The sequence below is a fragment of the Mauremys reevesii genome, linkage group 1, assembly GCF_016161935.1.
Source record: "Mauremys reevesii isolate NIE-2019 linkage group 1, ASM1616193v1, whole genome shotgun sequence".
Lineage (NCBI taxonomy): Eukaryota > Metazoa > Chordata > Testudines > Geoemydidae > Mauremys > Mauremys reevesii.
This window is the reverse complement of record NC_052623.1, coordinates 304,050,327-304,072,743: the sequence shown is the minus strand read 5'-3', so window position 1 is coordinate 304,072,743 and position 22,417 is coordinate 304,050,327. Positions and strand designations below refer to the sequence as shown.

At 37.8% G+C, this 22,417-nt stretch overlaps 1 protein-coding gene across 2 annotated transcripts in view; it reads right to left on the bottom strand.

Annotated features, from left to right (window-relative positions):
• Positions 1-1,339: 1,339 nt before the first annotated feature.
• The window catches only part of SCAF11 (SR-related CTD associated factor 11), a 64,929-nt gene continuing 43,851 nt past the window's right edge, over positions 1,340-22,417 (bottom strand). The window contains exons 11-16 of one of the 2 annotated variants that reach the window (XM_039504892.1): positions 20,630-20,736; positions 8,483-10,966; positions 6,359-6,699; positions 3,247-3,465; positions 2,642-2,761; positions 1,340-2,299 (exon numbers count right to left, since the gene is read on the bottom strand). In XM_039504892.1, coding sequence (XP_039360826.1) covers positions 2,165-2,299; positions 2,642-2,761; positions 3,247-3,465; positions 6,359-6,699; positions 8,483-10,966; positions 20,630-20,736 — 3,406 coding nt within the window. In that variant the 3' untranslated portion in view covers positions 1,340-2,164. The remainder of the gene's footprint in view (positions 2,300-2,641; positions 2,762-3,246; positions 3,466-6,358; positions 6,700-8,482; positions 10,967-20,629; positions 20,737-22,417) is intronic. The other variant, XM_039504900.1, reaches the window with a different exon arrangement.

The window sequence follows — 22,417 nt, the reverse complement described above, 5'->3', positions numbered from 1 at the left end:
CACTATAATAATCACTGCCCCCATTATAATGTGGTAGTAAGTGGAATCTTGTCATCCAGACAGGAGTGTGGGAACAACGATTAACAAATCCTGCCTTCCCACCCGCAACATGTTGAAGGGCTGGAGGGATGGTTGCTTTCACCTCCTACTTCCCTTCAAAAGGACATTTATCTATTTCCTAAAAGGAGCATTATAGTGAGGCTCAACTGTATAGAGTAAAAAGATATAAAAATCATTAAACCCCAAAAATTCATCAGAGGAGGAAAATGCAATAAAAATAAGTACGCATGGCGTGATTAACCAGGATCGACATAGCAATTTGCTACAAGATTTGTCAAAAAGTGCTAACCAATTCTAGCTTAAAATAGATTGAGAGTTCATACAAATTGCTACGACTGTTTATGAATCACTTCTGAAAGATCTAAAACATGGCTTGACCGTAGAAAATGTATTATACCATCAGTCTCCAATTTACATAATATTTTGATTTAGGCACACAAAAATAAATATAGCAAGTCAAATGCTTCAGTAAGTCTGCAGAAAGTTATAATTAAAACCAAGTTATCAACTGTTTTGTGACAGCGTTTAGTTATATACGTCTATATCGCTTATTTTATCCTTCATCTCATGGAAGGGAATGGAAAAGCATTGGAAAGTCCCCTATCAAAGACAGCTCTGTGGATGGTAACATCCCAGAAGGTAAAACAAACGAAGTATATTACACCACATTGCAGGGACTAAGTGTCAGCATGGCACATTCACACTTTTGAGGCCTTTAGTTGGAGCACAAGGGTCTTGGGTTCACAAACAACAGTATCACCAGAGTGCAGTACTGAGGGACTCTCAGTTCAAAAGGAGAAGGAAAGCAAGGTCCCATCTACCGCACTCCTAGTCCCTGTCCCAATGAAAGTTAAAAGGAGCTGAATGGGTGCTTTTTCCATAAAGAGCTGGTAAAAATCTCAAGGTCCTGGCAACCATACCCTCTCAGTGTAAAGCAGGTTCTACTCAACACTGCAACTGTAACACACTTAATGGCTTCCATATTTGCCTTTAGAATGGGACTATCTATACCTAACTCTTTATTGCAAAGTGTTTTGGGAAATATGAAAGCTACCATATGTGACTACATATTTCATATGTTACCTAAGATAACTTTGTGCCGTTTTAGCGACAAGTTCGGTGATCTATGCTGTATTCCCTTGCAAACTATAATTCATGTTAATAAAATACCTCACATAACTAAAATTGGCACAACTGACAACCTCTGGTCATTAGAGACCCATGTAAGACTTAATAAAGAAGTCCTTCTTGTTCACTATAGTTGACGCCAGTGCTTATATTCCTGCATATCCAGCCTTACACAGTGATAATTTCCTAGGTCCTTTTACCAGATAAGGGAAGAATTAGATACGTACTGTGGTTGCCTGAACCATACCTCTTGGAACTGAAGCCTTCAATTAATTTCCATTAAGAATTAAGCAGATTTGTCCCAACATCTTAAAACAAAAGTCACAAAACAAAAACAAGCAGCATAACCTTTATTTGGTGTTACAATAGATGTACAGTGCCCATGATACTGGACACTGAATCTTACTGTTTGATTAATTTTTTTTTTTGTATCTAAACAGTTCTTCTGTTCAGACATAGCCATGTGCTTTTTTTTTTTTTTATATACACACACTGACCCCTGCAATCACTCTGTCCAGTTAACACTAGAAATATTTGTCAGGGGAATACATTATCTTTATTATAATTAGGGGAAAAATCAAAGAGAAAAATCTTACTTTAATATCTTTAACCTGACTGATTACATGTACTGTACATACCTGTTCCAAAACCAATGTACTTAGAAGTTTCTAATTTTACGCACTTCATTATTCAAGTCAAAATGCTGTACATCTGCTAGTATCCACACAATCGTACATTCCTAATAAAAATGCACCCTCCTTTACACCTTTTACTTTCTTTTAAGCATCTTTTTTGAAAAGGGATAAAGAAGTTGCAGTTAGATCTATATTTATTTAGAACAAAACATATACTACATTGAAAAATAATTTTATCAAAACCAGATTCCAATCAATCATGAATAATTTTCAGTTAATGGTTCATGTTGAAATTGCACTTTGCAGATTTATCTTGATCATGTTTTCAGTTCTTTTTCATTTTACTCTCTCTTTCTTTCAGCAGAGACTGCTTCCTCTGGATTTTTCTTCCGTGAATGTTTGTATTTGTCTACATATGCTTTCACTAGATTCGCCACTTTTGCAGAATTGACTTCTCCACTCTTGCTATGACAAACCTACAACAGGAAATATATATATCACACACACACCCTTGTCAATTCTTCACAGCTGTCCGTAAAGAGTTACTCACAGATAAATAATGCTTAATTTCACTAAGATGGGCAAAACAAAAGAAATCAGGAAGGCTGTTTTATTAATTTAATAAGGCAAGATCTACCTACTCCCCACTGTTATTTTTTGTCTATGGAATGAACAAATGTACCTGTGGTTGCAAGGTGCTGAGCACCCTCAACTCATTACCTTTTTTCCAATATTGCTGGGGATGGGGTGGAGCAATTAAAATATTAATGTACGTATATTTTTAGACTATTAAAAAGTCATTCCCGAATACAACTTACTTTATCTACTGCTTTCCGCACAATTTCTTTATATTCCTCCTTGGTAATATCTTTATTCTGGTAGAAAGGTTTAATAGCCAGTTTTACCTCTTGTGCTGCTTTTTCCTGAATTAACAATTTCTGTCAAAAGAAAAATACCAGATTTTTAGGTAAGTATGTGTGCAATTTTTTTTTAAACATGAAAAGATTATTTAAAGTTAATTCGAAAATCAAAGTAAGAAAGGCTTTACAGACTGAAAGTTTCTCTTAAATTAAGGCTGTCAGAAACAGGGTCAACATTCTGCCTTAATATTTGAACACACAACCAACTTCCACAGATGTCAATGAGAACCACACATACTTATCTGGAGCAGAATGTGGCCCCACTAATTAATTACACTTTAAAATATTTTTAAGTATTTACAGAAGTGCAGCTCTAAAAGTATTAATATTTTGTTAGATAAAAAATTAAGTTAATTTGTTTGTTTTTTGTAGTTACACAGTTTCCATGGAAGTTTAAGGATGACAGCAATAAGTATCCCATACATAAAAAAGGAGATTGACACATTTGCTCTCTAATTTTAACACTGCAGAATTATATATATTGCTCTCAACTCTGAACTTGCCTGGTCTTTCTTCGAGCTATCTGCGCTGGCTTCCACCGTAACACTTACTTTGCCTTCTGCAAATTTTACAGCAGCATTAGAGGTTTTGATGTGACTTGATGATGTTGCATTACCAGAACTTGGTCCCTGAACTGTTCCCACATTTCCCAGGACTGCTGTTGGAGCAGGCAAGAGTGGTGCACTCATGTTATTACTTACATGAGGAGCACTAGGAATACCCTGTTTTAAAAAGTTACCGGCAGTTAATACATTATTCTTCAGATATTCAATAACTGTTACTTTCTAGAACTCTCAGCAAGTGTAGTAAATGCACGAATACCACAGGTACTTGGGTTAGCAGCTAATTTCTACATCAGCTGTTGCTATAGCAGCCAGCCACTTTTATATAAAGATTAACACACACAAGAACAAAAACAGTTAATGAAAGCCTGAACAAAATAAATGCACCTTGCATCATGTTATTAAAGTTGATGGACCCTGGCTGAGGTGGACTTCTACCTACTGGGAAAGAATTCCCAAGAATGGTGCTGCAAATGGAAATGGACATGTTCAGATTTAGGTTCTGAAGGCAAGTACTTCCCAGACACTTTTAGCTCTCATGGCAGTGTACAGGAGTGTGTCTGTTAGATAAATCAGTTCCTAGATCCTTCACACCTTTAAAAATCACCACCAGCACCTTGAAATGCATACACAAAAAGGAAAGCTTATGCAAGTGCTTGAGCTCAGGTGTCAGAATGTTTGTCCATATGTCTTAGAAGGTTTGCTTCTGTGTTTCACAAGAGGTGGAGCTTCTTGTGAACTTCAAGAGAAGCCACAGCCAGCGCTCAGTCAAGACTAGAAGTAAGAGACCAGAAGGCTACACCTGAGGAAAAGCCATTTCCCGTACATTCCGAGATATCAGCAAACGGCACAATGGACCATTTCTGCTACCTTGGAATCAAGGAATAACAATAGTGCCAACAGCTCCTATAGGTGCAAATGCCGCCTCTTGCCTGCTGCTCCAAATGCTTCTCCCTAGAAGCATCACTTCTATATTATGCAGGTTGAGTCACAGCCAGTTTATATTTATCCAGATTGGGTAGTAGTGAAACTAGAATTTGAGTTCAAATGTAAAGGAGATATAGAGCTGGATATCAACATTACACTGATAACAATCCAGTTAAAACAATCCTTAACCTTCCTTCGTTGTTTCTTAGAAACACTGAAATAGGAAGGGAAAAACTGGAATGTTGCAGGACTCGCACAAGGACAAGTAACTATGCGACACTACCCTGAAAGACCTCTCTAAAGAAGGAGCAAATCTATTATATTCCCAAAAGACCCTTCAGGCAACTCAGGGCATGTCTACGCTACAGCGTAGACATTTCCTACATTGACAGAAGGGGTTTTTCCATCCATGTATTTAATCCATTTTTCCAAAAGGCAATAGATAGGTTGATTGAAGAATTCAGTCAACCTTGCCGCATCTACACTGTGGTGCAACGTTTTCACAACTCTGAGGTTGATCTAATTTAAATGTAGACCAGGCCTCATGGTCAATGATATTACAAAGTGCTAAAAGATTCAGGACTCAGCATGGACACCATTCCATAATGAGAGAGGGGCAGCATGCAGACATCAGTAGTCTCAGTTTCGTATCATACTTTGAACAATACATCTTACTAAATACTTTACAGTCATATTTATTGAGTCACTGGACAATTCCATTAGCGAAGGGTTCACAGAAACACTTCCACTCTCTCATGCTTCCGGGATTAGAATATTCAATTTCCCATTGTAAAAATCTAGTTTTAATTATTTCAGATAGCAGACCTAAACCAAATAGACAATCAGCCTGCATTTTAGTTATAATAGTATTTTACCATTGTGTCTGCAAAACATATGAATGAATGTGACATTTCAAATAAGTCAATATTTCCAATGGTTATTCCCCTTTGTTTCTGTGATGTTGAGGTTGTGGATATTAATGACTGACAGCAATGGAAAAGAAACATTTTCTAGAACAGTTTCCAAACCTAAGATACAGAGGGAAGGCTACCAGATTAGTTTGGGGTCACAGGCCAAGGCTGAGGATCAGCATAGATGAGAAAATGTGCAGGACCCCAGATCAGCTTCCACATTCTGCAAATGTACTGCTGTGTGTTCAGGTAATGTGTTAGGTAACCTCCTGAAAGCCACCCATCTTTCCTCAGCATTCCTGTGTGGCTCCTAATGTAATGACTGGCTGTGGGAGAAGCTCACATGTACAGAGCTGATGGCTAAGGCAACAGCCCACCAGGCCAAACTTCACTTCTCTGGAGCGCCATAGGAACTACCAACCTGGTGAGGCACAAAGATGCCCCACTATCTCCAGCAGAACTGAGACTAATGATGACTGGAGAAATGGGGTACGGACTGCAGCACCAAAGGGGAGGGACAGAGACTATACACAATAGGTAAAAGAGCCAAAATAAAATGAAGTAAAAATGATTAGAAGGAAAAAAAGGATGAAGACATGGGGAGAAAAAAAAAGGCAAGTGGAAAAGAAAAACAGACACAAGCAATGGCATAAGGAAATGGTGCAAGGGGACATTGTAGGGGTAACCCTGTGCTGATCCATCCCAAGAGAGGGAGCCAAAAAAGGTTGGGAATCACTGATTTAGAGGATTGTTAAATGAGACAACAAAAGCTTCCTCATACTACAGAATATATAACCTTTTCCAGAGCATAAAGCCACCACTCTGCTGAAATAGGAAGAATATTCAGAATAATTTAGTATCCAATTTCTAAAAACTACTAGAATTGAAATCTCTTTTGTCCACTATCAAATTGTGTGTGTACAAACTATGAGGAAACAATACAACATTCCATTCTTGGTTGACATCTCTGGGTGCTACTGAACTACAAACAAACAGTAAAAATTGTGCATTCTGGCTAACGTTTTAAAAGATGTTTCAGAACAAATCCATTTCCCCATAAAGACGTCTTTATCACCTTTTTCAGGGGCGGGAAGAACTGTTATATAACTGACAAGTTTTAGAGTACCTTAATATACATACTCTTGATCGATGTAACACTGCTTAACTATGTTTTATGACTACATTGATTAGACCGTGATTTCTGAAAAACATACCTGCAATTGTTTTCCATCTGGTTGTGAAGCAATGTAGCTGACTTGCTGAGATGGTGGGGGAGGAGGTGGAGGTGGTGGTAATCCCTGAGCATTGGTAGGAGCAGCTACCTGTATGAGAGGTACTCCTGTATGGAGATGCATGGGCAGCGGAGGATGAATGTTAAATGGATTGTGTTGGATGTTCATAATAGGAGCATGAACACCCACTGGATATGGGAAGATATTCATAGGTTGGTGTTGTGCATTCACTTGTGGCATTACATTCATTTGTTGCTGCATCATATTTATTGGTAGCTGAGAGCCATCACCTGGTTGGTTTGTTTGGTCTTTGAGGTTTGGATCTATTAAAAAAAACCAGAATATTTAAAGTACAAAATACGTATTTCTATAAGAGAACAGAGACCCCCAAGAAACACCAATTTAGAGGTTTAAGGAGTCAGAAAGTTCAGGTTGCTCTGAGAGCCTTTGCTTTGAATTCTCCGACTACTCATTTATACCACAGCTTAAAATGTGTTATATTTTACTGAAACAGAATTTTCAGCCAAAGTGCAGGAATGCAACACACATTCAACTCGTCATTACTGAAACATAAGCATACATTTTCTCATGTATGCAATTCTGGGTGTCTGATTTGCACAACCATGCTATAGTTATAGCTAAGGAGCTGGGACTGTGAAACTGCTGAACTGTTTAAAAATCCATTGGCTCACTTTCTTTCTATGTGATTGAAATAAGTGGGAACTGTGTCACTGAATTCAAGATCAAGATTTGACCTTTCCTCTTATACCTCACCCTCTCCACACGTGCCTCCTTTTCTATAGGCCAACATGGCTCTGTCTTACTGAATTTATAATGGAAGAATTTAATCCTCTCCCTCCAAATTCAGTTTTCAACAACAAAAATACATTGGGCTATTTTGAAGAGGATTTTATGGACATGTAGGAAGTAGGGATTAGGAATAGAGATGGAGAAAGAAAAAAATAGGCGAAGAAACCAGGACGAGAGCAAAGGTAGGAATTTTTTTTGTACGTTTTATGTAACATCCCATTTGTGTTCTGTAGTTTTAATTTTTTAATTCACGTTTCATAACAATTTCAGAGTATTAATAACTTGAGGGAGCTTTCCACTAATTCAAAATTAACCACATCCTGAGCTAGTAACTCCTCAGCCTTCTACTTCAAAGTTTATTCAGCCCAGAATATTTTTATTAACTTAACAGGAAACACTCAAAATGATATTTCAGTCCCACTGGGTGGGGATGTTCACTGTAACAAATATGGAAGAGTAACACTTATATAAAATGTTTTATTTACTCCTAGTTCTCCGAATGCCCTTTGATATTATTGCAGTTGTGTATATCTGAAAAAATTATCTTCTGTACAAATGAGGACTTTTTTTGCTGTTTACTCTTGTAATTAATAATAAACCTATGTTTATAATTGTGATGCCAAAAACTAAAGGATCAAGACAGGGGTAATAAAAGATTTTTCTCCCTCTAGGTCAGCCATCTGCTAATTAGTAAGAGCATAAGACATTTTTGGATTTATAAATACTTTATAACATGAAAGCCAATTTCACTCTAAAAATGCTGACTGCTACATTATGGTTAGTGCCATCAAGTTAACACATTATCAAATCTGTAACTTGTATATGTTTTCATTGGCAACTTAAGTCTTCCTTGAAGAAATCACCCTTTTAAAAAAGGTAGTAAGTAGTTCATTACGTTTCTCTCCTGTTCACTCTGTACCAACGATACCACGGTGTGTGTAAACTCTCTAAAATAAGCATGTACATGGATTTTTTCTTCTTTTTCTTAAGGAACATATTTGGTTGGTTGCACCGTAGTCCCAAAGACTCAAAGGCCAGTTCTTAAGTTACTGAACATCCAGCCCAAGAGTGTATGTAGTGTACAGACCAGGGTGAAGAAAAAAAGACGGCCTCCCTTCTTAAGTAAGCTTTTTCAATTTTGTTTGCTGTGCGACTGCTAGTTAGCCTTTGCTGCATAAAACAGTAAAGTGATAGTGTCAAATTCACATAATATTTGTAGGTTTTTTTTTAAAATAAAGGAGAGAAAAAGGAAAATTTCTCCATTTAAATACTATGAAATCAGAGAAAAATGAATACCTTGCTCAGACGTCTCATCTTCTTGCCTCACCCATCCAGACTGGGGACTTGAGGAATTTCTCCCTCTTCTTGAATAATAGTTCTGTACATCTGCAGGTAAAGTCTTTCTTACAGCCCAACTAGATGCAGATGTCCACCCAGACCTATCAGCAGGCGTATCAAAAGAAAAATCTTGTTCACTCTTACGCCTGTATGGTTGATGTTCTGGGAACCTTGCAGTCTCATTCCCAGAACTATTTGAGTTTCCTGAGAGGGGTTTTCTATTTTGCCAGTGGTTTTCATTCTGGTCTCCATACGTGAAACCACCTCTGCCACGGCCACCTCTGCCACGGCCACCTCTGCTGCGATTTGAAATCCAACCTGAACCAAAGTTTTTATTCCATGAATGTCCTGAATTATCGTGTCTATTTTCTTCCCATTGTGGATCTTTAAATTTGTCTCTCTCTCTGCTCCTAGTTTCGGGAACAGAATTTATCCTTTCCATTACCCAGTCTGGACAATCATTCTTATGCTTTTCAGAAGAACATTGCTCATCTGTACTTTTCTCTGTATTGTCTTTTTCTTTTTGTATATTTTCATTCTGTTTTTCCTGTTCACTTCTTTTGTATCTATCATTTCCTCTGGGACTTCTCCAGCTGTCATTTGTCCATCTCTCTTTCCACCGAGGAGAGTGACCATCTCTGTCATTCCTAATGAATGAAGGACCCTTACTTCTTGTTCTTGATCTGGATCTTGATCTAGATCGTGACCGGGATCTTGACCATCTCCTATTTCTTCTCTCTCTGTCATGATCTCTCCTTTGTCCATCTCTATCACTATCCCTGTCTTTGCTTTGAGACCTAGATTTTTGCCTTGGAGAGGAATCTTTAACTCTTGACCGAGAAGGAGATCTTCTGCCTTCCCTGTCAGTCTCCCTTTTAGGAGACCGAGATGGTGTTTTCCTGCCCCCTCTAACAGTCTCTCTTTTTGGAGACCGAGAAGGAGATCGCCTGCCCTCCCTGGCAGTTTCCCTGTCGGGTGACCGAGACCTCCTGCCCTCCCTGATAGTCTCTCTTTTGGGAGATGGTGACTGAGATTTCCCACCCTCTCTCCTAGAAGGAGACCAAGTCGTTGATGGAGAGTGAAATCTAGACCTTCTAGTTCGAGTCTTTTTATCTTTTTTAAATTCTGTTGAGCATTCTGTTTCTTGAGAAGAAGCTTCATCTTTTTTGTCAGAAAGACCTGAGTGTGATACACAGTTTTCGGAATCTTGCTGCAATGAGTTTGCCTCCTCTTGTTTTATACTATCAACTGGTGATGACTGTTCAATTTGAGATTCAGCCTGGTCACTGCAAAATGAGTCACATTCCATCGGTATCATTTCATTATTATCCTCATTAAAGTGTTTATTAGATTGTTCAACATTCACCTTGAGTAACTCTGTAGTTCTGGCCTCTTCACATACAGGTATGGGCTCCTCTTCTAAAGACTGGTCCAATTTGTTAATGTCTAGAGAAATATTATTTATTAATACAGCTGTTTCAGTATCTTGAACAGTTTTTATGTTCTCAATATTTGAAGTGTTACAATTTGCTGCCTGATCTTTGTCCTCAGAATCATCAATTTCTATGGATTCTGGATGCTCAGTCAATTCATTTCTGGGGCTGTCTAAAGGCTGAACTACTTTTGCCACAGATTCTGGATACTCAAGCAATTCATCTTGGGGACTATCTAATGTCTCATCTACTTTTGTAGGCGTTATTGAATCCTCAACTAATTGATCTCTGTGACTATCCACTGGCTGTTTTATTTGTTCAAGAATATTTTCACAGACATCTTTATTTTCAAAATCTGTAACATTTTTATTAACATCTTTTATTTCACATTTCTGAGCCTCTAAGGTTAACACAGGAGATTCTTGGATATAAGAACCTGAATCTGAATTTGCTAGGGTATCCTGTTCTTTGTCACAGTCTCTGGTAAGAGCCTCACTCTCTATATGTTCACTGCAGCTTTCCAAGCCATTAGCAGACTCTGTTTCTGCATTATTTTTATGCATAAGGCAAGAGTTACTACTTTCAATATCTGACAGGTGGTCTTTATCTAATATTGGAGGTGTATCAGACTCAGCAGCTTGGTCATCTTCCACTGAATCGCTCGATGATTTTTCAGAACGCAGAGAACTTCTAAGTTTCTTTTTAACCAAAGGTACCTGCTGTTTAACTCCTCTTTTAGACTTCCGTTTTGAAAGTGGTTTTTCTGAATCTGCAGAAGAAACATTTACAGTTGAGTTATTGTCATTGGGGGCATCACATCCAGAATTACTTGATCTTGGTGAGCTGCAAGATTGACTCATAGTCTCAGTTTTTCTGTTCCGTGCAGATCTTCTAGGAGTAGTATTTGCAGTCTTCTTTCTTGTTCCTCTAGTACCAGATGTGCCAGAGGCTTGTTTTTTCTCCTCTCCTTCTTGTGTACATGCAACAGCATATCTCTTTCCCGAAGGATCTAATATAAAAAAGTATACATTAAAATTTAGTAAATATATTAATTAAACGTAATGTGAACGCAAACATGGTATTTTAAGTTTCATGAAGAACAGATATTGATGTGTAGCACAATAGAAATTTTGGTATAAGACCCCCCACCAGGGCTAAATCTAGCATGTTGTCCGACTTATACTGTTTCTTCAAAACAACAGAAATAGACTAAAAAAATTAACATGTTGGAGATATACTGGCAAGGCTCCTTGGTAGCAATCGCATTAAAAAAAACGAACAAGCAACCATGTTTCACCACAGTGAGTCTTACTATTACCATTTGAAGAGTTAGAATGAATGCCATTTAAAAAAAGTTACCATTCACCACCTGTAGTGACTAATTTACAGCAGAATTTTCCAGTTCAAGCATAAAACTTATTGCAGCTCCAGAATGCTAACATTCAATGCTGCTGCAAGATACATTTTTTTAAATGGGCATCAATGCAACTGTGAATTACCACATGAAAGGTGGTTAATTAACAAGTGTATATGATAGCATAACTCCTGATAAAATCTTAAATTCACGGTTTATAAATAAGACTCTAATTTCACTTTGCCATGGAGGATCCCAACTCTGTTGCAAGGCTCCCTGACTTCTGCAGCACTATAGTGACTAAAAATGGACAATAAATTCTGCAGCAGCTTCTGGCAAATTTAAAAATGAAGTAATATGAAAAATATTATAAGAAGCACAGTATCCTTTTTGTTGGTATGATACTATATTCCATTTACTCTGCATTGGCCATAATTTTGAATTTTCAATGGGCCACATATTTTTGTACTGGCACTGCTTAATAGTTGTCATAGCAAAGTAGGAGGTTTTGGTAGCTGGAAAAGGGACAGTTGGGACTTCTAACACCCAGGCAAGCATGCGGGGTGGTTAGCACATTTGCTTTTTTTGCTAAAATGATCAGCAGTGAAACCGTTAACAATATAGATGTTTAAATCGGGTTTAGGTTTCAAAATGTAATGGAAGTTAAACATCAGTTCTTAAAAGTTAGTGTTTCAGGCTGTATGCGTAAAGCCAAGATAACAGCACCAGTTCATGTTTAAATTCATGCTTTTAAGGTTCTCTTTTCAACCATAAGGGCTAGAAACAAAGGAAATTGATTACATGCTTACAAATTCACAATTCCAAGTCTTAATATAACAGATTACTGAACACTTCTGCTTTCCATGCTTTTACAAGCAAAAACATTTTTAGTTTAATAGAATCTGAATTAACCAAGACGGGAATCCATGAAACAAATGTATGCAATAGTACAAAACCCTTCCAGCTGGCAAAGTATAAACAGACTACATAGAGGTGTCACCTACTCTGTAGGGTTATAAAATTTGACAACATACTGTAAAGGTATGTATCAAAACATTAATAGAATCACAGATTATAAAGGCCAGAAGGGACCACTGCAATCATCTAGTCTGACCTCCATAACATAGGCCACAGGTATAGCTGTAGGTATGTTTCCCATACTTCAAAAATATGAGATTTCTAAAGTTTTCCCATTCCACATTGGGATGAACCCAAAACTTTTCAATCAAGAAACCAGAGAGCGAGTGCATGAGTGAGTGCAGAGCAAAGAGCCCACGTCATATGGGAGGTGGATACCCAGGTTCAACACTCTGCTCTGCCTGACTGAGGTAAGAGACTTGAATCCAGGTCTCCCACATTTCAGGTGAGTGTCCTAACTACCTGAATATTGGATATTCTCTCTCCCTGGAAATTCCATCCTGGACCCCTTCCACAGGAAAAGGGTTTGTTTCCACAAATTGGAAATTTCTAACCAATAAACAAAAAAAACTAAAAAAATTCCTGACAGCTCCACCATAAGACTACTCTGAATTATTTTCAGTTTGAATGAGAGCATCTCTTTTAGAAAAAAAATCTGATTTAAAATATTTCCAGTGACAGAGAATCTGCAACAGTTGACAAGTAGTACTACTATAAGGAATATGTATTAAAGATGAAGAGGAAATGGGTTTTAAATGGAGGCCCCAGACTCTCAGAAGGAATGCCAGGTGACTAAAGCTATTTAAAATGATAGCATCAAGAAAGCAGTCCCTGATATCCTGCCAAAGTGGCATCATATTGGCCAACTAGCATGTACTTGAGTAGCTGCCTCAAACATACGAAGTGGAAAGTGTGCCTAATCAGATCTTCAAACCTGATATAGCCATAGCAAAATGAGTCACAAATCCCTCCAAGCCAAAAGGTGTTGCCACCTCATAAATTGCAGCATATTGTACTATTTGCTTAAGTCTACAGATTCAACATTAAAAACAGCCATACTGGGTCATACCAATGGTCCATCTAACCCAATATCCTGTCTTCTGACAGTGGCTAATGCTGAATGCTTCAGAGGGAATGAACAGAACAGGGCAATTATCGAGTGATCCATCCCCTGTTGTCCACTCCCAGCGTCTGGCAGTCAGAGGCTCAGGGACATCCAGAGCATGAGGTTATGCCCCTGACCATCTTCGCTAAAGCCAATTGATGGACCTATCCTCCATGAACTTTTTGAGGCAAGTTACAGTTTTGACCTTCACATCATCCCCTGGCAATGAGATCCACAAGTTCTGCCTTGCGTGAAAAGGAAGTACTTCCTTTTGTTTGTTTTAAACCTACTGCCTATTCATTTCATTGGGTGACCCATGATTCTTGTATTACATGAAGGACGTGAACAATACTTCCTTATTCACTTTCTCTATATATCCCCTTTAGTCATCTTCTTTCACAGCTGACCAGCCCCAATCTTTTTAATCTCTCCTCATATGGAATATATTCCATACCTGTAATCATTTCTGATGCCTTTCTCTGTACTTTTCCCAATTTTAATATTAACCTCTACCCTGATATAACACGAATTCAGATATAACGCGGTAAAGCAGCGCTCCAGTGGATCAAAGCAAGTTCGATATAATGCGGTTTCACCTATAATGCAGTGAGATTTTTTGGCTCCCGAGAACAGCGTTATATCGGGGTACAGGTATCTTTTTTGAGATAGGGCAATCACATCTGGATGCAGTATTCAAGGTGTGGCCGAACCATGGATTTATATAGTGGCATTATGATATTTACTGTCTTATCTATTCCTTTCCTAATGGTTCCTAACATTGTTAGCTTTTTTGACTGCTGCTGCACACTGAGTGAATATTTTCAGAGAACTATCCATGATGAGTCCAAAATCTTTCTTCAGTGGTAACAGCTAATTTAGATCCCATCATCATGTATGTAGTTAATATGTTTTCTAATGTGCATTACTTTGCATTTATCAACATTGCCATTTTGTTTCTGAGTTATTCAGTTATGTGAGATCCCTTCACAGTCTGTTTTGAACTTAACTATCTTGAGTCATTTTGTATTGTCTGCAAACTTTGCCTGCTTGCTGTTTGCCCTTTTTCCTGATCATTTATGAGTATGTTGAACAGCACTGGTCCCAGTACAGATCTTTGGGGGACACAGCTATTGGCCTCTCTCCATTGTGAAAACTCACGATTTATTCCTATGCTTGCGGAGGAGGGATAGCTCGGTGGTTTGAGCACCGGCCTGCTAAACTCAGGGTTGTGAGTTCAATCCTTGAGGGGGCCACTTAGGGATCTGGGGCAAAATCAGTACTTGGTCCTGCTAGTGAAGGCAGGGGGCTCGACATTATGAGCTTTCAGGGTCCTTTCCAGTTCTATGAGAAGTATAGTTCCATATATTATTATAACTATTTATTTGTCTCCTGTCTTTAAATCAGTTACTGATCCATGAAAGGACATTTCCTCTTATCCCATGATTGCTTACATGCCTTTAGTGAGAGACCTTGTCAAAGGCTTTCTGAAAGTAACCTTTATACACTGGATCATCCTTGTCCACATGTTTGTTGACCCCACTCAAAGAATTCTAATAGATTGGTGAGGCATGATTTCCTTTTACAAAAACCACGTTGACTCTACCAATTTACTGTGTTCATCTGATTTTTTTTTTTTTGTGGATAAATCTGTTCTTTACTATAGTTTCAACAAATCTGCGTAGTACTGAAATTAGGATTACCGGCCTGTAATTGGCAGGATCACCTCTGGAGCCTTTTTTAAAGATCAACGTCACATTAGCTATCCTCCAATCATCTGGTACAGAGGCTGGTTTAAATGTTAAGTTACATACCAGTTAGTAGTTCTTGAGTTCCTTCAGAACTCCTGGGTGAATACCATCTGGTCTTTTGATTTATTACTGTTTAATTTATCAATTTGTTCCAAAACCTCCCCCATCAACAACTTATTGTGGGACAGTTCATCAGATTTGTCACCTACAAAAAAAGTAGGAATCTCCCTCACATTCTCTGCAGTGAAGGCCAATGCAAAGAATTAATTTAGCTTCTCTGCAGTGGTCTTGTCATCTTCCTCAAGTGTTCTCTTAGCAGCCTGATAGTCCAGTGGCTCCACTAATTGTTTGGCAGGTTTGAAAAAACATTGCTGTTAGTTTTTGGATCTTGCTATTTGCTCTTCAAATTCTTTATTTGGCCTCCCTAACTCTACTTTTATGCTTGTCTTGCCAGAGATATGCTCCTTTCTATTTTTCTCATTAGAATTTGACTTCTAATTTAAAGGATACCTTTTTGCCTACAATAGCCTCTCTTCACTATTGTTTAGCCATGGTGGCATTTTTTGGTTTTTTTTTTTTTAAATTTGGCACATACATTTTATTTGAGGCTTTATTATGGTGTTTTTTTAAAAGTTTCCATGCAGGGTATAGGCATTTTATGCTTATAACTGTACCTTTTAATTTCTGTTTAACTAGCGTCCTCATTTTTTTCTAGATCCTCTTCTAAGTTCAATGCTACTGTGGTGGGCTTCTTTAGTATTTCCCCACCCCCAAGGATGTGTAATTAAATTACACTATGGTCACTATTACTGAGCGGTTCATTTATATTCACGTGCTGGACCAGATCCTATGTACCACTTATCACTAAATCTAGAATTTCCTCTTTCCTTTTGGGTTCCAAGACTAGGTGCTCCAAGAAGCAGCCACTAATGGTGTCTAGATGTTTTATCTTCATGCTGTCCTGAGGTGACCTGTGTCCAACCAATCTGGTGATAGTTGAAATCTCCCATTATTGTTGAGTTTTCTATTTTTGTAGCCTCTCTAATCTCCCTAAGCATTTCACAGTCACTATCCTGGTCAGGTGGTTGGTGGTATATTCTTACTGTTATACTCATTATTTAAGAATGAAATTTCTATCCACAGAGATTCTATGATACAGTTTGATTCACAGATTTTTACTCTATGCTTTCTTTCACATATAGCAAAACTCCCCCACCAGCACAATCAACTCTGTCATTCCTATATATATTTTATACCCTGGTATTACCATGATCCATTGATCACCATCACTCCACCCAATATCCTCATTTAACACCAGACACTCAAGTTCACCCATATTAGTATTTAGACTTCTAGCATCTGTATGCAAACACTTATAAAATTTGTCAATATTTAGTTGTCTGCCTTCATGTGACGCAACTGAATGGGCCTCTTTTTCATTTGACTGTTTCTCTTCAGCTCCTGCCTCTACTTTATCAACTTCTAACCTCTTCTCTTTTTTGGATATAGATAATCCCCCTTAATAGATCCTCCGTAAGAGATGTCTCTGTCCAAACCATGTGCTCCTCCACACGTGAAGCCTTTCCCCTCTTACATTTAAAAACTCCTCTGCAACTTTTTTTTATATTTACATGCCAGCAATCTGGTTCTATTTTGGTTTAGGTGGAGCACACGTTTCCAGTATAGGCTCCTCCTTGCCCAAAAGGTTCCAATCTTCAGTGATCTAGCTTCCTTCTGAAACATCATCTTGCAAGAGGAAGAACTGAAAGAAGACTGAGCTGGGATCCTAACAGAAGTGAAATAATCCTTTTAAGTAACGTTTCCAAATCCACTGCTGAGAAGTAAGAACCCCCAAATAATTTTTTTAGGGTGTAAAATTTGTTACGCAATGTAAAGCAGGTAAATGGAATTTGCCAAATTTTACAAAAAGTCATGTTTGGGATAAGAAAAGCATAAGAAATTTCAGCTGAAAGGGTGGTTTTTTTGTTTTTTTTTTTTAAATCTAATTGCACAAAAAATATGATCTTATAATGAAACTGCCTGCCCAAATCATACTGTATTTGTAGATTCACTAATGCAATATCATGTCAAGCTGATGAAAGAGTAGAATCTCTCTTCTGCCACTACACACAACTCTCCACAAGTATAATGTGCCTGTTAGAGATGAGGCAGACTTTGGTAGGTATGTTGTGGTGCCTGTTTTATTTTTTTTAAGAGTTTTTTTACCACCACTTTTTATTTTCAAACTGAGTGCAAGTAAATCTGCTGCAGTCTTCTGTATGGGTCTTGTACCCTACAATGTGGGCCATCCAGTCAGAGGTTAGGTACCACTGATAAACACTTAATACCAAACTAAACTTTTACTCCAGGCACCTAAAGGTTAAATTGTGGGCAATTACTAACTATGATGATGAAAATTAAATCATTTAAAATAACTAAACCATTCCGTGAATCTACAGCCCAAGAACTAAAAGGAAAAGAGTTATACATCAAATTGTCACTTGCCTTCTTCCCCGGTCAACTTGCAATCTAGACAAGTGTTGAAGCTCTACATTCCACCTATAGTGGCTAAAATTCCCAAAACTGTTAAAATGGTTTAATTTTTGTGTGGTAGGAAAGCTTCAGTCTTCACGCCAGAAGTGAGTGTTAGAAGACTTCCTGTTATAAGGCAATGACACATTAAATCGCCTCAGTGCAAGACAAAAATGACACTGTATGCATAACTTCAACATGGAGAAGTCCATACTCTAAAATGTTGCTGCCATGGAGCTAAAGCTTTCCAAGGAGACATTTACTCAGAAGGGAGAACAAACTGAGATTGTATTCTAGAAAAGGTTTGCTGGTATAGCTATCATGGCAAACCCTCCTAACATAAATGCATTTTCTACCAGCAAAAAAGGGCTTTTGCAAGTATCACTTATAACAAACTACACCAGCAAAAACATTTTTTCTATGGTATGAATGATTCTACACTAGGGCTGCTTTTTGTTCATATAAAAATGTTGTGAAAAACTCATATACATAACAGGTATTATTATAGTACTCAAAGTTTATAGGGTAGACCAGGCCTAAGAAAGTCTTCAAGCAGAGTTCACATCCTGAACAGTGAAAACTTGGATTAGGTCCTACAATGTTTTCTTTAAGGTCTTGTCTTGCTGAGGTTGCTCTGTACATTTCAATTCTCACAGTTCAGCATGCATTTAACTCTATACAGCCTTGTTCACATTAGACTTTTAAAATGTGTTAGCTAAGAACATCTTTAAATTCTAGTTCAGCCAAGGCTTAAGTATATATAAATGAACATCTCGTGGGTGTCCGTCCAAGCACCCTTTTCAAGTTACCGAAGAAGTCCTTTTGACTTTCATATACCAATGAGTAACAAGAAACAAGACAACTTCACATTTCAAAACACAATTATTCTTTAAAAGATAAAGTGAAACACTTGTAAATACAAAACTGAATTCCAATAAAGAGAACAAATGAAAAGGAATAATAAAAAAATATATTTTTTGTTTTAAAATGGTATGAAAATCTTTTCCTCTCATTTCCCTGGCAAGACCCAAACTCAGTGTTTTTTTTGCTTCTTCCAGCAGGCAATGTGAAGATTTTAGTTCCCTGCCTTGCATTAGGTATATGCCGTGTCAACAACACTTGAAGGGTTTCTAGCATTAATCAACCCTAATTAGACCCAATAAGAATAATTTAAATAAAATGTTCAATATTTTATTTCATTAACTTTTCAAATAAAAAATGTATACACTTCTACTTTTGGTGCAGTCTAATAGAGAAGCCCGGTCACTTCAGGGGAGAAGTTTAGCACTCTTACATTCCATTGCTTCAGATTCCCATCAACCTAGCTCCATGTTTAAAAAAAGAGCAGCTGGAATCATGTGCTTTCCTGCCCCACATCTCAATCACTGTAGGGCAGTCCCCTAAGCATCCTGAGACAAGCCCCTTTTCTTAATTGCTGACCCCAACTTAAATTAAGAGGATCGAGTTCCCAAGTCAAATATCTGTAACCACAAAATAGGACCAGCCCCAAAGAGAGAAAGTGTATCAAAGTTAACCAATATTTCAAGATAAATTTACTCCCCTCCCCTAATTTTAAAAGTAGAATCAATAACAAAGCTTTTACATTTCTCTCTGCTCCTGGCTCCAATTTCTGCCTGAGTTTAATTTAAAGCATATTAAGGGCTTGACTGTATGGGGAAATTGACCAGCACAGCTATAGCAGAATAACTATAGCACTTTAGCTATTCTGGTACAACTCCCAGGTGCAGACAAACCTTAAGTTTCTAGCCCCTTTAAGGTGAAGAAAGTCTTTAAACTACTGAAATGCGCTTCTGAAACTGCAGATGGGGTGAAACAATAGCTTTGAGGGACATTATATGGCTTTAATAATCGCAAAGTTGACACCCAGTCGAAAACCGTTATAATTTAAATGTCAATACTAACTATTCAGTCACTGAGAATTTTAGAGGCGGCATCCAGCTAACATGTTCACCTAACACTACTGGATGCAGTAAAGGATAGGAAAACGGGCAGGGGTGAGGGGAAAGAGAACCAGTTAACCTGCACTGCTAAACAGTAGAGCCCTGAAAAGTCAATTTCTCCCTCCCTCCCAGGAGAGGGGTAAAGTTTTTGCTTGCTAAAATTTTGTACTTTTACTGATGGAGCTGTTCTCACCCCTTGCTCTTGTTCCTTGGTAGGTGTTTCCCTGTTTTTGCTGCTTGCATTGAAGCCCCAAAGTCTCTCTCTGCTTGCCCAGCACTTAGCTCTGAAGCAATACTGCTTCAAAGAGGTTTTGATGATAGTTCCGCTGTCTCTGAAAGCTCTGCTCCACACATCACAGAGCTGTGCAGGTTGGGGGGAGAAGGAAGATCTCCATTCTAACTGGCTTTGAGGGCAGGAGGGACTAGAGCAGGGACTAGATGGTAATCACTGGAGCAGGAGGGAGAGCGTGCTCCTTCCCTGCTGCCCCACCCCCAAATTCCTACTGGATTTTAAAGATCAAATGATTCTGCCAGTTTTTTCCCCTCACCTTTTGGTGAAGGGCTGTGCCCCACCAATTAAATACTAATCTAGACCATTCCTCGTCGTCCTGTACAAGATTGTTTCCTTCACGACATTTGTAGAGCACTGCCAGTCTAGGTTGTTAAACAATATATAATGTATTAGCAAAGCTGCTATCCATCCTTACAACAAGTTTGATAAGGTTACAAGATTAAATATAAGATTCATATAATTTTGATATACAGAATTATCTAAGAAAATTTCATATAGAAAACATTTTGCTCTTCACTAAATGAAGAAAACAAGTGTTTTATGTAACTGACCAATAATTAGGAAACTGGCACAACAATTTATCTCCTAAATTTTAACCTTGAAAACTGACAATAAAAATATCTGGGTTTGAAGCTTACTAACTGCACTGCATTTCATTACAATTTTTCTTTATAACTGAACAGTTCATCTAATTTATAGAATTATAGTGGGACAACAGTTTATATGAACTATAAAAAAAAACTTACAAAAAAAAAAGTTTACCAAAATTTTCCAAAGGCGTGGTATGTGTTGGAAAAACAGTCTCTGGCATTACACTGGAAGCAAGAAGAAAGGTTTCTGCTTCAGCTTCACAAAACATGAAGAGATTTCTGTAATATTAAAAAACATTGAAGCAATGAAAAAGGTACAATGGTATAGGAAGAACTTTAGAAAAATAAGATACAACAATGTCATTTAATGTACTAAGCAAGTAATATCATGTTTCACCATGCTCACCAATGGAACATTATACCTAGGACTGCCTGTAGCTAGTGATACAGAGAGTCAAAGCTGATGGTGAGTAGGCTTTCTTTCCCAGAAAGATGTATTCTTCAGGAGTCCTTATTCATTGACAAAACCAAAATAACTAACTCTGTATAATCCTTTAGATGAAATCAGACATAGCTAACAACCTGGAGCAAGGTTTCAGTAGAAAAATCCAAGTCCTGCTGTAGGCCCTCACAGTCAGTCCAATAATAATCTCCCTCCATTGACTAAGCAGAAGAAATACTTCTAAGAGAACCTTTCTCCTGTTGGAGCACAGTGAAGGGATGAGAGATTCCTTCTCCCTCAGACACAAGAGTTCTGGAAAAACAGTAGGGGGAGAGAAGAGTTATCTTCTCCAGAAACGTTTCTTTTATGGATGTAGGGAAGAACCAGAAGTTTCCACCACAGAGGTGAGGGATCCAGTGTGCCATATCATGTTATATGGAGAATAAGTTGGTTTGCTGCATTCAGGAGAAGGTAGCAAATACTGGTATATTCACTAATATGGAGAAAATATGGACAGAACAAGGTGGGTTTTGCTTGGGGAGGGCAGAGTTGTTGGAGGGTGGGGTATGAAAACCCAGAACACGCCATCCAGTGATCTATCTTTTTAAAACTTCTTTATCACTCAAATTAGAACCTAAACACCTCATATCAGCAAAGGAAAACTATTCTAAAAATAGAAAGGGAAGTGGTGACAACATCAAGGTTCTTGTTATGTCTATTAGGAAATAATAAGAAAGTTACAGAACTGCCTAGAAATCCAGAGGGAAAGAAAAGTGGGTAAAGTTACCGGTGACTGGGGAAAGTGGTGTGGCTAGCCAACAGAGCCAATTGTCATCAGGTGCTGAAGACTAGGTGGATTTATGAGCTTTAACAGAACTAAGATGATCAGAAACTTCTGGAAAGTAAACAGGATATCTGATAACATGGTTTTAATTAAATGCTGGCTAGCTCACCTTTTTTTTTTTTTTGCTTCACAGTGTTCATTTCACTAGATCATTTCTAGTTTTACCTATAGTAAATGTGAAATCTACTGATTAACACTGCAAGTGAAGATTAGTATCTAACTATTACTAAACACCTATGCATAAATTTCTCATTCAATATGCCTAGAGCTGAAGTAAGTGGTAGGAAATAATTCACTGAATGAACTGAAGTAATTAAAACCATTTTTCCACACTAAAACAAACACTGTCAGAATGAAGTAAGTAGTAAAACAAAGAATTCATGCTCATCTCATACGGGTTTTTTTGGATTCTTCAACATCAAGCATGCCTTTGAATTAAACTTTCTAATGAGATTGATTTTTGATACTATCATGATTCTCAGCACAAAGTAAACATCTAAATTATAATGGTTAAATTAAATGTTGTTCCAAGACTTCCAGAAGGTTTACAACATAAGATTTATCAGGAGCTGTCTCTTCTCTTTAAAAACAAAAAAATGGCAAATATCAATCAGTGACTAAGACATTTCAACAAATGACAGGCTTAAATTCAACTTGACAAAAGAGTTGCAATC